This window comes from Scyliorhinus torazame, chromosome 2, assembly GCF_047496885.1.
Source record: "Scyliorhinus torazame isolate Kashiwa2021f chromosome 2, sScyTor2.1, whole genome shotgun sequence".
NCBI classification, from domain to species: Eukaryota; Metazoa; Chordata; class Chondrichthyes; order Carcharhiniformes; family Scyliorhinidae; genus Scyliorhinus; species Scyliorhinus torazame.
The window spans coordinates 243234096-243249750 of NC_092708.1; the positions used below are offsets into that span (position 1 = coordinate 243234096).

Here is a 15655-nt window from a genome sequence, read left to right on the forward strand (position 1 = left end):
TCCTCTTCTTGAATCAATTCTCCACTCTCTTCAGCCTGCAGTTCAGATATCAAAATCTGCGAGCCAAATTAAAATAACAGCCAAACCACATTCTGAGAGCAGGCGGCTGCCCACTCCTTTCCCCTTAAATGTGGAAGTGGGCATAAGATTTTAAAATTTTAAACATCTGATCCAACCCCAACCCATTTTGAGTGTTTAAGTGCGAGAGAAAGAGGAAAGAAAGATTGGGTGAAGAGAGGGAGGGAAAGAAAACAGAGACAGAAAAGAGAAAAAAGTTAACGTTTTGAATGTGACATTTTAAAAAATCTCTGGCAATTGACTTCATTCGGAGTGAGATTGGTAGGTTTAAATTGCTCCCTCTCTGGGTCAGAGAGGTTGATCACCACTGCATTGACAATTATGTTATTTGAAAGACTTAACTTTCTGCGATGAGACAATTAATGTGCAATCCAGCTAAGGGTCAGCAGCCATTTTTAGCAAAGCAAACAAGCAGAATGTCTTAAAATTCTGGAGATTTGTAACCACCGTCTACCCCGTATTTGTTTGAACTTGCTGGCCAATTTGCACATTAATAATCGGGTGCTTCGTTAGCACACGGTTATTTTTCCAGTATGACCTGGTCCAATAAGTATGTAATGTCTGCTGTGTGAATAAGGTTTGGTCCACTGCAATGAGCTCACACTTTAAAGAGACACTAGCCTTTTGTAGATACTCAGTGGTTAAAATGTAACAAAAATATATATGTACATAAAAGAAGTTGAAGTTCCAACTATTGCACAATTATCCTGAACACATTCCAACTCTTTGAAAGATGACGAGTTATTTGCAATGCATTCAGGGTGGCTGAAGAACCGATTAACCATGGTTCTGTTTCTGGTAACTGTTGCCATAAAACTTGTCTTGGACTGCTGCACACTGTTGAGACAAGTTTCATTTTGATTGGGATATACTGACTTGCCAACTGAAGGAGGCTTGGCATTGTCTGCAAAAGCTGGACCTCCCCTCACAATAACCTTCACAAAACCACCACACGTTTTGCGAGCAGAAAAACAAAATCACTTTTACACAGTGAATAAAAGATCCTGCGAAGGGGTTCTTTTGGTTTATGTCGGATGTGACAGAAACCTCAGAGAGCGTAGGGAGCAGCGTTCTCACATGCTTGCATTTGCATCCTGAGTTGATATTAACTAGTCGCATAGGAGAAAGAAAAGACTTGCGTTTCTAGAGCGCCTCTCACAGTCTCAGTTCGTTCCAAAACTCTTCACAGCCGAGGGTGTGACAAAGATTTTCCAGGTTGGATTTTATTCAGCTCATTGCGGTGGAAACCAATCGGCCCGCCATATTTAAGCGTGGGTAAGGCAATCTGTTGGCAGATGATTAAGTCGTAGGGCAGAAGGGAATGACATGAAATTCCCAGTTGCCGGTGACGGGATGTCAATTAGGTCCATTAATGAGCCAATTGAGGCTCATTGTCCCTGAGCCCACTGCAATTTAGTGGTGACTCCGGGATTAAATGGAGACCACCTGGATCTCCTCGGAAGGTTGCTCAGCAAACCCTATTATCATAGAATTTACAGTGCAGAAGGAGGCCATTCGGCCCATCGAGTCTGCACCGGCTCTTGGAAAGAGCACCCTACCCAAGGTTAACACCTACACCCTATCCCTATCCCCATAACCCAGTAACCCCACCCAACACTAGGGGCAATTTTGGACACTAAGGACAATTTATCATGGCCGATCCACCTAACCTGCACATCTTTGGACTGTGGGAGGAAACCGGAGCACCCGGAGAAAACCCACGCACACACGGGGAGGATGTGCAGACTCCGCACAGACAGTGACCCAAGCCGGAATCGAACCTGGGACCCTGGAGCTGTGAAGCAATTGTGCTATCCACAATGCTACCGTGCTGCTCTTTGGATTTGCCAGTGGCCTCCTGGTGGATGTTGGGGGTAGGGATGTTTCTCACTCTTAAGGACTTTATCCCCCTCTGCCACCATCTCAACTTCACTCACCTGAGGCCTGAGGCCCCTCTGCAGTCCTGGACCTTGGCTGGGTGCAGTGCTACAAGCAGCCATAGGTCCCACTGATGCTGGTGATAGTGAAGAATATTGCCGGTCTCCGATTGGCAGGCAGTTCTTGGTGGGCAGGACATCTGAAGGGCACTTGATTCTGTCAACCCCCCTACCGTCCTATGGAACTGCCAGGGGTTCCTCGACAGTTTCCCAACTGGTGGACGAGACCCTGTGAGTCCCACAGAATTCTGGTCACTGAGGTGATCCCAAGGAACGGGAGGATTTTGTTATGGGAGACCTGAGAAAATAAGACTTTTTTCATTGAACAAAGAGGCTCACAGGATATGGTGAACAACTGGTTTAGCCATTCACCATCAGAACTGGCGGCATGACATAAAGCACTACTAAGTCCCCTTCTAGCCTGCTAAAATGGCTCACTATTCCAGGATAATCTCTGGGTTTATTTTCTCCACTGCAAATGGTCTTTTTAAACCGTGCTCCCCTGATCCTTCTGCCTCACTTCGTACAGTAACGGCAGGATCTACTGGTTGTGTTGCGCCCGAAAAGCACCATGGCATGGCGCAACAGGACCGGCAGATGCCAAGAGATCCCACTTCTGGGATCTACCCGGCTTGCCGTGCTTCGTGAGATCTATCGCGAACTCATGAGAGGTCACATTGTACTGGGCGGGATTACTTTCTGGCAGAGAAGCACTAGCTATCTCAATCTATTATGGGTTCCCAAGATCTACCCAAGGCATTGGGATCTAACCCTTGGAGGCCTCGGGCAAATGCCATTCAGTGCTGGTCTCCACAAATGGGGACCAGATGGAATGGCACTCGTGGGGGTCTCCCAGGGGATTGGAGGCCCCTAGCTGTATGCCCTCTGAGTAGGGTGGTACCCTGGCACTAGTGCCAGCTGGGCACCATGACAGTGCCACTTGTGTGTACATCTTTGGACACTTAAGGGGGAATTATAGTATGGCCAATCCACCTAACCTGCACATCTTTGGACTCTGGGAGGAAACCAGAGCATGCGGAGGAAACCCACGTAGACTCTGGGAGAACGTGCAAACTCCATACAATCACCCAAGGGCAGAATCGAACCTGGGTCCCTGACGCTGTGATTCAGCAGTGCTTGCCACCGTGCCGGCCCAGGAACAGCAGTAGTGGCAGAATCCATTATAGCTTTTAAAATGGGAGGGGAAATAAATATTTGAAAAATAAAATTTAAAAGGGTGTGCTGAAAGGTCACTGTGATGTCAATTTCTTGCGGCACAGCGGTAGTGCCCTTACGTCTGGGCCAGAAGCTCAAGGTTCAGGTCCCACTTCGGGACTTCCTAGTCATGGAAGGTGTGTTTATAATATGGCCAAACAGGTTGATTATCAGCCTGTAAATCCTTCTAATATGGCAGGTGGTAAGAGGAGGGGTCCATACTACAAAGGGCAACGGCAAACACTGCAGTACTTTGCCAGACATAAAAGTGGACTAATCCAATGGAAGCCCATCGTCGCCAATGCTCTCTTAGAGCATGGTAGCTGGAGGAGGATGATTGAGACCAGGGACGCAGTATCGGGTGAATAAGGACACCCTATTTAACTTCATTCATTGTAGAAAAATCCTGGAGTTATTGGATTTCTAATGCATTCAGAATCAAGTTTTTTTCTTCCAGGAGCCGAGTGCTATAGCTAATATCGTCATCGAATTGAAATGTTTGCTGAAAATAGTGAAAAAAGGTTCAGCGTGGTGATGCATGAGAGTATGAAGTACAGTCAAATATGCTAGTTTTAATCTTAATTTTAAAAAAACTATGCAGAATTGCTAGCAGAATTATGAGAAAATATTTGGCCAGTCTAATTTTCCCGTGAGAGCCGTATGTACATTTGGGAATGTTTGCAGAGTTAGGTATTTTTTACAATGCAGAATTTGCCATGGATGTATGAAATCAGTGCACGATGAAGCTATAAGGATAGATTTACTGGAAGTAATGTGATTTGTAAATGTTATTCCCTCCCTCCTATGTTCCTCCCTGCTGCTCAATTCTTTTTATCAGTCTGTTGTTTAAACAGTGCCTTTCTATTGAAATTTGCTATTGATGGAAGACTGCATCTGACCTATTGACTGTGGCTTACTCTGGTCAGATGTTGTTACAGGTGCCAAAATGCTTTGTTTATCCCCTGCTTTGGGATAACACAGGGGTTGTGGAGCATGGGGGGAGTTTTGGGGGTCGGTGGTGGGTCGCACAGGGAAACTAGTGGAAGTTCACAGGTTGCCAGGTCAGTGCGGTGCACTAAGTGATTTTACAGTTCCTCGTACCGCCACAGTGGTTTCAGTTTCCTTTGTACAGGCTGGCTTCGAACCAGGTGGGAACAAACTCCACTTTAGTCGCAGCTAAGCACATGAATCGGGTCAGGGCTGTGTCAGCTGTTGTAAGTTAAAGTGCGCTGTCGCTGGCACCTGGTTGCAGATAGCACACTCCATTGTGTGCACCGTTGCAACACAAGGCCTCAGCAGCATGGACAGAATGTTGTGATGAGAGATTCACCTTTTTGATTGCTTGATTTTACAACGAGGCCTGAAGCACATTTATTGCAAAGTTGCGCTGAAAGCCTCCCATATTTTTGTGTCCATCATGATGGGGAGAACATTTTTTATATACTCAGTATCAAATGCTCAGTGGCATCATCCTGTCAGAGACAGCATCGGGCAGATGTGCAAATAATGTAACTCCCAGCTACTCAAATTCTCACCAAAGTCCTTAGCTGCCAATTCAGTGGACAGTTGCTACCAGGCTGTGAAATTTTCCATCTCCTCTTAAAAGCACTTGAATATCCCCACTAATTGTTATGTCGTGGAAGGGGTGGGGGAACAATTTTTAAAAGCCTTTTGTATACTGGGTTAAGACTGCCCCATCAAAGAATTGACAGCATGTGAGTCTGCTGCATAACTGACTCTGGTACACTTCTGATATTTTCCAAGAGTTACCATGGGGAAAATATGATATCACTACACACTGAAAAGCACAATGCTGATAATCTTTATTATTGAGACAAGTAGGCTTACATTAACACAGCAATGAAGTTACTGTGAAAATCCCCTCATCGCCACACTCTGGCGCCTGTTCGGATACACAGAGGGAGAATTCAGAATGTCCAATTCACCGAACACGCACGTCTTTAAGGACTTATGGGAGGAAACCGGAGCACCCGGAGGAAACCCACGCAGACGCAGGGGGAACATGCAGACTCCACACAGAGAGTGGCCCAAGCTGGGAATCGAACCCGGGTCCCTGGCGCTGTGAAGCAGCAGTGCTAACCCCATGCCGCATGCAATGTTCAATGAGGTCTCATGGAATTCTGACAGAGGAAACAGTTCAAGTCTTTGTTGAACAATCCTAGGTCACCTTGGAGATTCCCTCTTATAATAAACACTGCCGGCAACAGTAAAGGTTGATACAAATAAATTGTTTGAACTGCAATTTGTAATTAAGGATCTGTGATGAACGGTTACTGCCTTATCATCATGTAAGGTGATGTCCCCTTTAAGACCGGGCTTGGAACCCTGGGGACTCCGCCTCTGGCTCCGCCTATCTGGGAGCCATACATAGAGGGCTGCCTCATGGTCTGTGTAACAGTCAGCTCTCGTCTCTAGCTCTAGCATAGTTATTAGTCTAATAAAGCCTTCTTTACAGTTTAATCTCTAAGCGTCATTATTGAGGGTACCTCAATTTATTAGACTAAACTAGATCCAGGATGGACGCAGGCCTAAAACCAGAGAAGCTCAATCTGGAAGCACGAACGCCGGAGGCGAAGGAAATTTTTTAATACTGACTGAGGTGCTTCGAGGCCTACCTGGACTCCGCAGAGACTCCCATCCTGGGGCCACGCAAGCTGCGTCTACTCCACGCCCGGGTGAGTCACAGAATCTTCCCCACGCTCGAAAAGGCGACGACTTATGATGAGGCGATCGAGTTGCTCCGCAAGCGGTTTGTCAAACCCATCAATGAGGTGCACGTCCGGCATCTGCTCTCTACATGCCGACAGCGCTCGGGGGAATCGCTCGACGAGTTTGTTGAAAAACTCACCGCGCTTGTCAGGGACTGTGACCATCAGGATGTGACAGGGGAAGTCCATATGAACCTGCACATCAGGGACGCTTTCGTGTCCGGCATCCGCTCGACCTACATCCGGCAGCGGCTGCTCGAAAACGGGGCAAACGACCTCCAGGAGATGCTAACGCTCACCTCCTCGCTGGAGGTGGCCCGACATAACTTGGGTATGTACCCCGCGGACTCTGCCAGCCCCCCCCCCCCGGACTTCCTCAGACTCAATCGTATTACAGGCCTGCGCAACGCGGCGGCCCGCTCACCATGGGGGCACATCATGCTACTTCTGTGGGCAGTGCCAGCACCCACGCCCACGCTGCCCAGCCCGCTCCGCGATCTGCAGTGACTGCGGGAAGAAAGGGCACTTTGCGAGGGTCTGCCTGGCCAGACCCAGGGGGCAGAAAAACAAAGAACAGCTGGCCCGAAAATCAGGCTCTCAGGCCCTCAGGCCTCGCAATGCTGCTGCGCACCGACCCGACACGACCCCTTCTGACGCGTCATCGGCCTCGTGCGAATCATGGGAGCGGCCATCTTGTCAGCGGCCATCTTCTCGACCCGACACGCGCAGCCGGCGGCGGCGGCCATTTTACGAGTCCGACTCGGCGGACGACTCCGACTACCCACGACTGGGTGCGATCACCCTCGATCAAACTCGGCCAAAACACCTGCAGAACTCCATGATGCAGGTCCAGGTCAACAGGCACGACACTGCATGCCTCTTCGACTCTGGGAGCACAGAGAGCTTTATCCACCCTGAAACGGTAAGGCGCTGCTCCCTACGCACCCATCCCACATCCCAAACCATAGCCCTCGCATCTGGGTCCCACTCGGTACAAATCACGGGGTACTGTATTGTGGATCTCTCGATTCAGGGTGCCAAATACACCCGTTTCAATTTTTATATCCTCCCTCACCTCTGTGCCCCCCTGCTGCTCGGACTGGATTTCCAGTGCAGCCACTGAAGTTCGGCGGACCCTTGCCCCCCCTCATGGTGTGCTGCCTTGCGACACTGAAAGTCGCACCCCCCTCGCTATTCGCGAACCTCACTCCTGACTGTAAGCCCGTCGCCACCAGGAGCCGGCACTACAGTGCCCAATATATGGCTTTTATCAAGTCAGAGGCCCAGCGTTTACTGGGAGAGGGGGGTCATTGAGTCTAACAACAGCCCTTGGAGAGCGCAAGTGGTGGTAGTCCGGTCCGGGGAGAAGAAACGGATGGTCGTGGATTATAGCCAGACCATAAACCGATTCACGCAGCTTGATGCGTACCCCCTTCCTCGCATCACGGAAATGGTAAATCGGATCGCCCAATACCGAGTCTTTTCCACGGTCAACCTCAAATCCACCTACCACGAGCTCCCCATCCAACCAAAAGACCGCCCCTATACTGCCTTCGAAGCAGCCGGCCGGCTCTTCCACTTCCTCAGGGTCCCCTTTAGTGTCACAAATGGGGTCTCCGCCTTTCAAAGGGCGATGGACCAAATGATGGACCAGTACGGTTTGCGGGCTACATACCCGTACTTGGACAATGTCACCATCTGCGGCCATGATCAGTAGGACCATGACGCTAACCTCAAAAAGTTCCTCCAGACCACCCGAACCCTTAACCTGACCTATAACGAGGTAAAATGCGTTTTCCACACCACCCGGCTGGCCATCCTCGGCTATGTCGTGGAAGGCGGAATCCTAGGTCGCGACCCCGACCGCATGCACCCCCTTAAGGAACTCCCTCTCCCCCGCACCCTCAAGGCCCTCAAATGGTGCTTGGGGCTTTTCTCCTATTACGCCCAGTGGGTCCCCAAGTATGCGGACAAAGCCCGCCCACTCCTAAAGACCACCACTTTTCCCCTCTCGGCTGAGGCTCAATTGGCCTTCAACCGCATCAAGGCCGACATCATCAAGGCCGCCATGCACGCGGTGGACGAAACCATCCCTTTCCAGGTAGAGAGCGATGCATCAGACATCGCCCTGGCTGCTACCCTCAATCAAGGAGGCAGACCAGTAGCGTTTTTCTCCCGAACCCTCACTGCCTCCGAGGTTCGACACACTGCAGTCGAAAAGGAGGCACAAGCCATTGTGGAGGCTGTACGGCACTGGAGACACTACCTAGCCGGTAGGAGGTTTACCCTCGTCACCGACCAACGGTCGGTCGCCTATATGTTCGATAACACGCAACGGGGCAGAATAAAAAACGATAAAATTTTGAGGTGGAGGATCGAACTCTCCACCTACTCGTACAATATGAAGTATCGTCCAGGGGAGCTCAACGTGCCCCCAGATGCCCTGTCCCGCGGCACATGCGCCAACGCGCAGGAGGACTGCCTGCAAGCCTTCCACAATGACCTCTGCCACCCGGGGTTACCCGGCTCGTCCATTTCATCAAGTCTCGCAACCTACCTTACTCAACCAAGGAGATCAAGGCCATGGTCAGGGCCTGCCAAGTCTGTGCGGAGTGCAAACCGCACTTCTATCGGCCAGACAAGGATCGGCTCGTGAAGGCCTCGGGCCCCTTTGAGCGACTGAGCGTGGACTTCAAGGGGCCCCTCCTGTCCACCAACCATTATGCCTATTTCCTCACCGTGATCGATGAGTTCTCCCGTTTCCCATTCGCCATTCCCTGCCCCGACATGACCTCAGCCATGGTGATTAAGGCACTGCACAGCATCTTCACCCTGTTCGGTTTCCCCGCTTATATCCACAGCGACCGGGGTACATCGTTCATGAGCGATGAACTGTGTCAGTATCTGCTCAGCAAAGGCATCGCCTCGAGCAGAACGACCAGTTATAACCAGCGGGGAAACGGGCAGGTGGAGAGGGAGAACGCAACAGTGTGGAAGGCTGTCCTTCTGGCCCTACGGTCGAGAAATCTCCCAACCACCCGCTGGCAGGAGGTCCTACCCGATGCCCTACACTCCATTAGGTCACTCCTCTGCACGGCCACGAATGAGACCCCTCACAACCGATTGTTTCTCTTCCCCAGGAAGTCTATCTCCGGGGTCTCGCTTCCACCTTGGCTGATGGCTCCGGGACCTGTTCTTCTCCGGAGGCACGCGAGGAGCCATAAAACGGACCCCCTAGTTGAAAGGTCCGACTGCTCCATGCCAACGCCAGTTACGCCTACGTGGAGTACTCCGACGGCAGGCAAGATACGGTTTCCCTCCGGGATTTGGCACCCGCTGGATCCTCCACCACAGACACCCCTTCCCGCTCCGCTCCCCTGCAGGACCCGTCGCCCCCTACAACACCCCCCTTCCGGCCCTACCACCCGTTGGTGAGCCCCTACCATGCCCCCTTTACACACCCCGCCGGCGCCGCTACCCCCGGCCCTGCCTAGTTCCCCTGCCCTAACCCGGACTGAAGCTCCGACCGCTGTGCTCTCGGATGTGCCCTCAACCGGGACGTCTGTGCCCGCCGCACCACCGCCCGAATTGAAGAAGTCGAGGAGGACGATCCGGCCACCGAGACGGATGGACCTATGATGGCACTTCACCCCCGCCGGACTCTTTTTTAAACAGAGGGTGAATGTGATGAACAGTTACTGCCTTATCATCATGTAAGGTGATGTCCCCTTTAAGACCGGGCTTGGAACCCTGGGGCCTCCGCCCATCTGGGATCCATACATAAAGGGCTGCCTCATGGTCTGTGTAACAGTCAGCTCTCGTCTCTAGCTGTAGTATAGTTATTAGTCTAATAAAGCCTTCTTTACAGTTTAATCTCTAAGCGTCATTATTGAGGCTTTGGCATCTTTCTCCATTAAAGAGACAATTGATGATATGTAGCATGAGGAGCATCACTCCGCAAGCAGGGGCGGTCTCCAAGAACTACCAGAGCCAGTGTGGGGGATTTAGAACATAGAACATAGAACATACAGTGCAGAAGGAGGCCATTTGGCCCATCGAGTCTGCACTGACCCACTTAAGCCCTCACTTCCACCCTATCCCCGTAACCCAATAACCCCTCCTAACCTTTTTGGACACTAAGGGCAATTTATCATGGCCAATCCACCTAACCTGCACATCTTTGGACTGTGGGAGGAAACCGGAGCACCCGGAGGAAACCCACGCAGACTCGGGGAGAACGTGCAGACTCCGCACATACAGTGTCCCAGCGGGGAATCGAATCTGGGACCCTGGCGCTGTGAAGCCACAGTGCTGTCCACTTGTGCTACCGTGCTGCCCAAGATTGCACCCATTGCCGTCATTCTGCACGACAAGACTAGTTATCGAAGCTAACAGACCCCCCCCCCCCCCCCCCCCCCCCGCCTCTCTTTCCCCATTAACATTCAAAACACTTCACATTAAAATATTTCTGTTCGCAAACCCTGTTGTGAGTTGGAAAACCAGTTATGCTGCTGACCAGTGACATGTCCTCCAGCAGGGAAAAAATAAATCACATGGTGTGTTCCAATTTATGACTAATGAGTTCTTGACTCTGTTATGATAGGGATCCACTTATGTCTTGTCCTGGACTGAGGACAACAATCATGACTCCAACATAACCAGGTTGTTTTTGATTCATTCAGGGAATGTGGGCTTCGCTGCCTAGGCCAGTGTCTTTGCCTATCCCTAGTTGCCCTTGAGAAGGTGGTGATGAGCTGCTTCCTTGAACCGCTGCCGCTCATGTGGTGTAGGTACACCCACAGTGCTGGTGGAAGGGAGTTCCAGGATTTTGACCCAGGGACAGTGAAGGAATGATGATATATTTCCAAGTCAGGGTGGTGTGTGGCTTGGAGGGCATGGAGGTGTTCCCATGTATCTGCTGCCCTTGTCTTTCTAGGTGCCACCTTGGTGAGTTGCTGCAGTGCATCTTGTAGATGATGCACGGTGCTGCTACTGTGCATCGGTGGGTGGGGGAAATGAATGTTGAAGGTGGCGGACGGTGTGTCAATCATGTGGGCCGCTTTTCTTCTGGATAATGTTTTGCTCTTTGAATATTTTTGGAGCTGCACTTATCCAGGCAAGTGGAGAGTATTCCATCACACTCCTGACCTGTACCTTGCAGATGCTGGACACGCTTTAGGGATTCAGGAGGTGACTTAGTTAGTACAGAATTACCTGCCTCTGACCTGTTCTTGCAGCCACAGTATTTAAATGGCAGTTCCAATTACATTTCTGGTCAGTGGTAATTCGCAGGGTGTTGATGTTGGGGGATTTGGTGGTAGCAATGCCATTGAATTTTCAGGGGATGGGGAGATGGTTAGATTCTCTCTTGTTGGGGGTGGCCATTGCCTGATATTTGTGGCACAAATGTTAATTGCCATATCTCAGCCAAGTGTGGATGTTGTCCAGTAGATCACAAGCCTGACTGGCACAGGCCTCACTGCTTCCTAACGTGTGTTTTGAGTGCTACTCTTGCTTCTTCCAGTTACCAGACCCCCGATTGTGACAGCAACGCCAGATCCAAGCTCATGGAGGTGGATGATCCATTCAAGGGCAAAGAGCTACAAGGTAAGCCATTATCAGCTCCCCATTCCCTCATCAGCACAGCAGGGAGTGATCAATGTGAAAACTGCTGCCACATGCTGCTGTCCTTGAATCATTTTGTATGATGACCCTGCAGAAGGGGCACATGTGATTGGCTAATTATTTTAATTGATCGCAGATGAAACCATCTCAAATATTGATGGTCGATTACAAGAAAAAACAGTTGCTGCCGGCTCCTCCCCACCCCATCCAGCCCACCTCACCCCTCAACATAAAGAGCTCCCTCCCTGTCAGTGTTACCGTCTGAACCCCTGCCTCTCGCAATTAGCTGGAAAGAAAACCTTAGCCGGAATTCTCCGGCATTTTCGAGAACTGTTATCTCTGCCTCTAAATCTGCAAAGGCCAACATCACAATTCATTGCAGGAAGTAAATGTTTGAGCTGGCCTGGTCAGGCGGTGGTCTCCGGTTTTAAGCAACTGGAGGTACTTGGCTAATGCTGCTCAACCATTGGAGATTTTTCCTTTTTAGTCTTCTGAACATTAAACTGATCGAGGCCCCCACCATCCACTGGGGTTTTGTGCGAATATCCTGTGACACTATTTCAAAGAAGAGTAGGGGAAATCTGTCTGGTATCCCAGCCAATATAATAATAATAATCGCTTATTGTCACAAGTAGGCTTCAGTGAAGTTACTGTGAAAAGCCTCTAGTTGCCACATTCCGGCGCCTGTTTGGGGAGGCCGGTACGGGAATTGAACCCATGCTGCTGGTCTTGTTTGGCATTGCAAGCCAGCTGTTTAGCCCACTGTGCTAAACCAGCCCCTTATTCATAACTTAGACCGATAAATTGTCCATTTATTTAATTTGCTGTCTGTGGGAGCTTGCTGTGCACAAATTTGTCACTGCATTACAACAGTGACCACGCTTCCAGAGCATTATATGGGTTGTAGAGCACCGTGGGACATCTTGAGGTTGCGAAAGACACTATATAAATGCAAGTTATGTCTTTACGTATTCTCAATCATATTATTCTAGGGGCAAAGCCAAAGTTAAAAAAAAAATGCAACTCAAACTATAAAATATATCTAATAACTGTTTGCCACAGAAAATCCAAAGAATGATAATGTGAATCATTACACTCAGAAAGCAGCACAACTTGCTGACCTTTGGTGTTGTGCTGGTTTAAATAATATACATATATTTGATCCTGAATCTAGTCAGCTTTCAGGAAGATCTATGTTTTGGCAGGCATCGGACGTTTTTATATCTCCTTTGAAAAACACATGGTCGTAGCTTTCATCTCCAGACTGATGACTCGGAGTGAAATTATTTTTTTCCTTGTCCTTGTTTTATATTTTTGACCATAATTCTTGTAGTCTAAATAACAAATCGAAGGTTAAGATGGGGTTAGTATTAGAGATCATTAGGGAACAGGCAGGAATTAAAGAGCCACACTTTGTCTTCTCGTTCAAGCTTGTAAAGAAAATCTTAGTCTCCAACATTGTCCCCAGACCCTGTCCACACAATTTTTTTCTCCCCCAACTTTTAGGCTGACAATTTTTCTTCAGAGAAAATATGGATATTTCCCCCCCCCTTTCACACTTCTGACTTTTGGAATTGTAATAAAAATGAGTTTGCGCGTATTCTCACATAAAAGCTAAAGTGCAGACGGAGATTAGTGTATTGTTGAAAAGGGAGACATGTTGCCGTAGCTTTTCATCATATGCTCATCAGGACAAACACCAGAATACCAAATTTCAAAGGACCACAACAATTTCTACTGCAGGAGAAAAGAGTGCCCAGGAGTTTGGGGAACCTGCAGTTCCCTGTTGAGTAGTTCCCTGTTGCTTTCTCCATGGCAATGCCTCAGCCAATCAGTCATCCAATCAGCACCCTTTTGTCCAGCAGCATAAGTTGCTGTGATTGTTTGCAATTTGGCATGCTTGCATTTGTCCTGATGAGTGCAAGATGAAAAACTTCCGCTAGGCTGCTGAAGGTTACTGACAAAACAGTATGTTGTTTGATGTCTTCTGGCTGCACTGACGGCTCTTCAGTTTAGTAGCTGAGCCATAGACAGCAACCATAGTTCAATCCTTGGGCAGTGCTCTGTTAGCTAACCTCAAATTGCATGTTTTATCCTACAATTGACTTTATAGGATTAAACTAGAGAATGGAAAACCAGCTGAGCTTCCCAATCTTGCGGGAGAATTGATATTGTTTCTATTACAGCATTTCCAATACCCTCTCAGGATGCTGCATGGGTCGTTCACACTAGCCTTAACATACTACTGTTACCTCTGGACTTAATGATTCCAGTGGATTCCTGACTGACCTTTCATCTTCCATCCTCCATTAACTTGGGCTCATCCTAAACTATGCTGCTCCTATCGTAATCCACACTGGGTCTCATTCAGTCATCACATCTGGAGCTTGTTGATTCATGCTTCCAGTCCATGACTTAAAAAATACTCAAACCTAGTGTTCACATCCCTACAGGGCCTCATCTCTCTGTGTCGTTAGCCCTATGGCCCTTCATGAGTTCTGCATTTCTCCAGCTCTGGCCTATTGCTCTCGCTCCCTCTCTCAATTTGTTCTCTCTGAGGGTCACTAGAGTTTGGAATCCTCTCCCCCAGTGAGCAGGGGAGACTGGGTCATTGCATATATTCAAGGCTAAGTTGGACAGGTAGACAGGCGAGGCAAAGATTATGGGAGATAGGCAGGAAAGTGGAGCGAAGGCCATAATCAGACCATCGTGACCTTACTGAATGTCTCAAGGGGCTGGCCTACTCCTATTTCTTATGTTCTTGGTTATCTCTTCTAACATTTCCTTCTTTAGTCAGTGCCATTTTTTTGTCTGTTTATGCCTATGGGTATTTAAATGTAAATGCAAGCTATTGTTGTAGTCCTAGTGTAATAACCTGCACAGAACCCATGGGGTGGGTATGCTTGTCTTCCCTGTGCTCCTTGCAGAGTATGAGCTCCCCCGCTAGGGGCGGGTATCTCAATTAACCCATGTAAGATCGCCAGTAAGGTACCAACAGGAACCCCCGGTAGGGATCTACCAGGTAGTCTACATATTGTTTGTGTGACTAAAACTTTTGTTTCTTACCTGACTCGGTGTGGATGCCCCGTGTCCTTATTAAACATAATAGACAACCCCCTTAGATCCTTTGATAGGTGCCAATTTGGATTTGGATTTGGATTTGGATTTGTTTATTGTCACGTGTACCGAGGTAAAGTGAAAGGTATTTTTCTGCGAGCAGCTCAACAGATCATTAAATACATGGGAAGAAAAGGGAAGAAAAGAAAATACATAATAGGGCAACACAACATATACAATGTAACTACATAAGCACTGGCATCGGGTGAAGCATACAGGGTGTAGTGTTAATGAGGTCAGTCCATAAGAGGGTCATTTAGGAGTCTGGTGACAGTGGGGAAGAAACTGTTTTTGAGTCTGTTCGTGCGTGTTCTCAGACTTCTGTATCTCCTGCCTGATGGAAGACGTTGGAAGAGTGAGTAAGCCGGGTGGGAGGTGTCTTTGATTATACTGCCCGCTTTCCCCAGGCAGCGGGAGGTGTAGATGGAGTCAATGGATGGGAGGCAGGTTCATGTGATGGATAGGGCGGTGTTCACGACTCTCTGAAGTTTCTTGCGGTCCTGGGCCGAGCAGTTGCCATACCAGGCTGTGATGCAGCCCGATAGGATGCTTTCTATGGTGCATCTGTAAAAGTTGGTAAGGGTTAATGTGGACATGCCGAATTTCCTTAGTTTCCTGAGGAAGTATATGCGCTGTTGTATTTTTATACACTCTAAATGAATGTATTTTCATACACTCTAAATTGTACGGAGACTCCAAAAAATACAAAATGTTTTTTTACTTCATTCATAAATGTTATCAGAGCAGAAACTTGCAGCTCATACCTCTGGGTTTCATATCAAATAAGGGCTCTGGTGGAAATTGGTGCCCTATAGGAGACAGACCTGCGCAAGTTCTCAAAACCGGAAGAGAAAATCCTTTGCCCTTGCATTGACCTCTCCATGCCCTGAGGTGGCATTTTAGATTCAAGTCATAAAACAGACCACACTTCCACCTCACATTTATGCTCAAAGA

At 48.8% G+C, this 15655-nt stretch overlaps 1 protein-coding gene across 2 annotated transcripts in view; it reads left to right on the forward strand.

Moving 5' to 3' along the window:
• smoc1 (SPARC related modular calcium binding 1) overlaps window positions 1-15655 on the forward strand; it is a 341176-nt gene that overhangs the window by 181874 nt on the left and 143647 nt on the right. For both annotated transcript variants that reach the window (XM_072485788.1, XM_072485799.1), the window contains exon 9: window positions 11484-11566. In XM_072485788.1, coding sequence (XP_072341889.1) covers window positions 11484-11566 — 83 coding nt within the window. The remainder of the gene's footprint in view (window positions 1-11483; window positions 11567-15655) is intronic.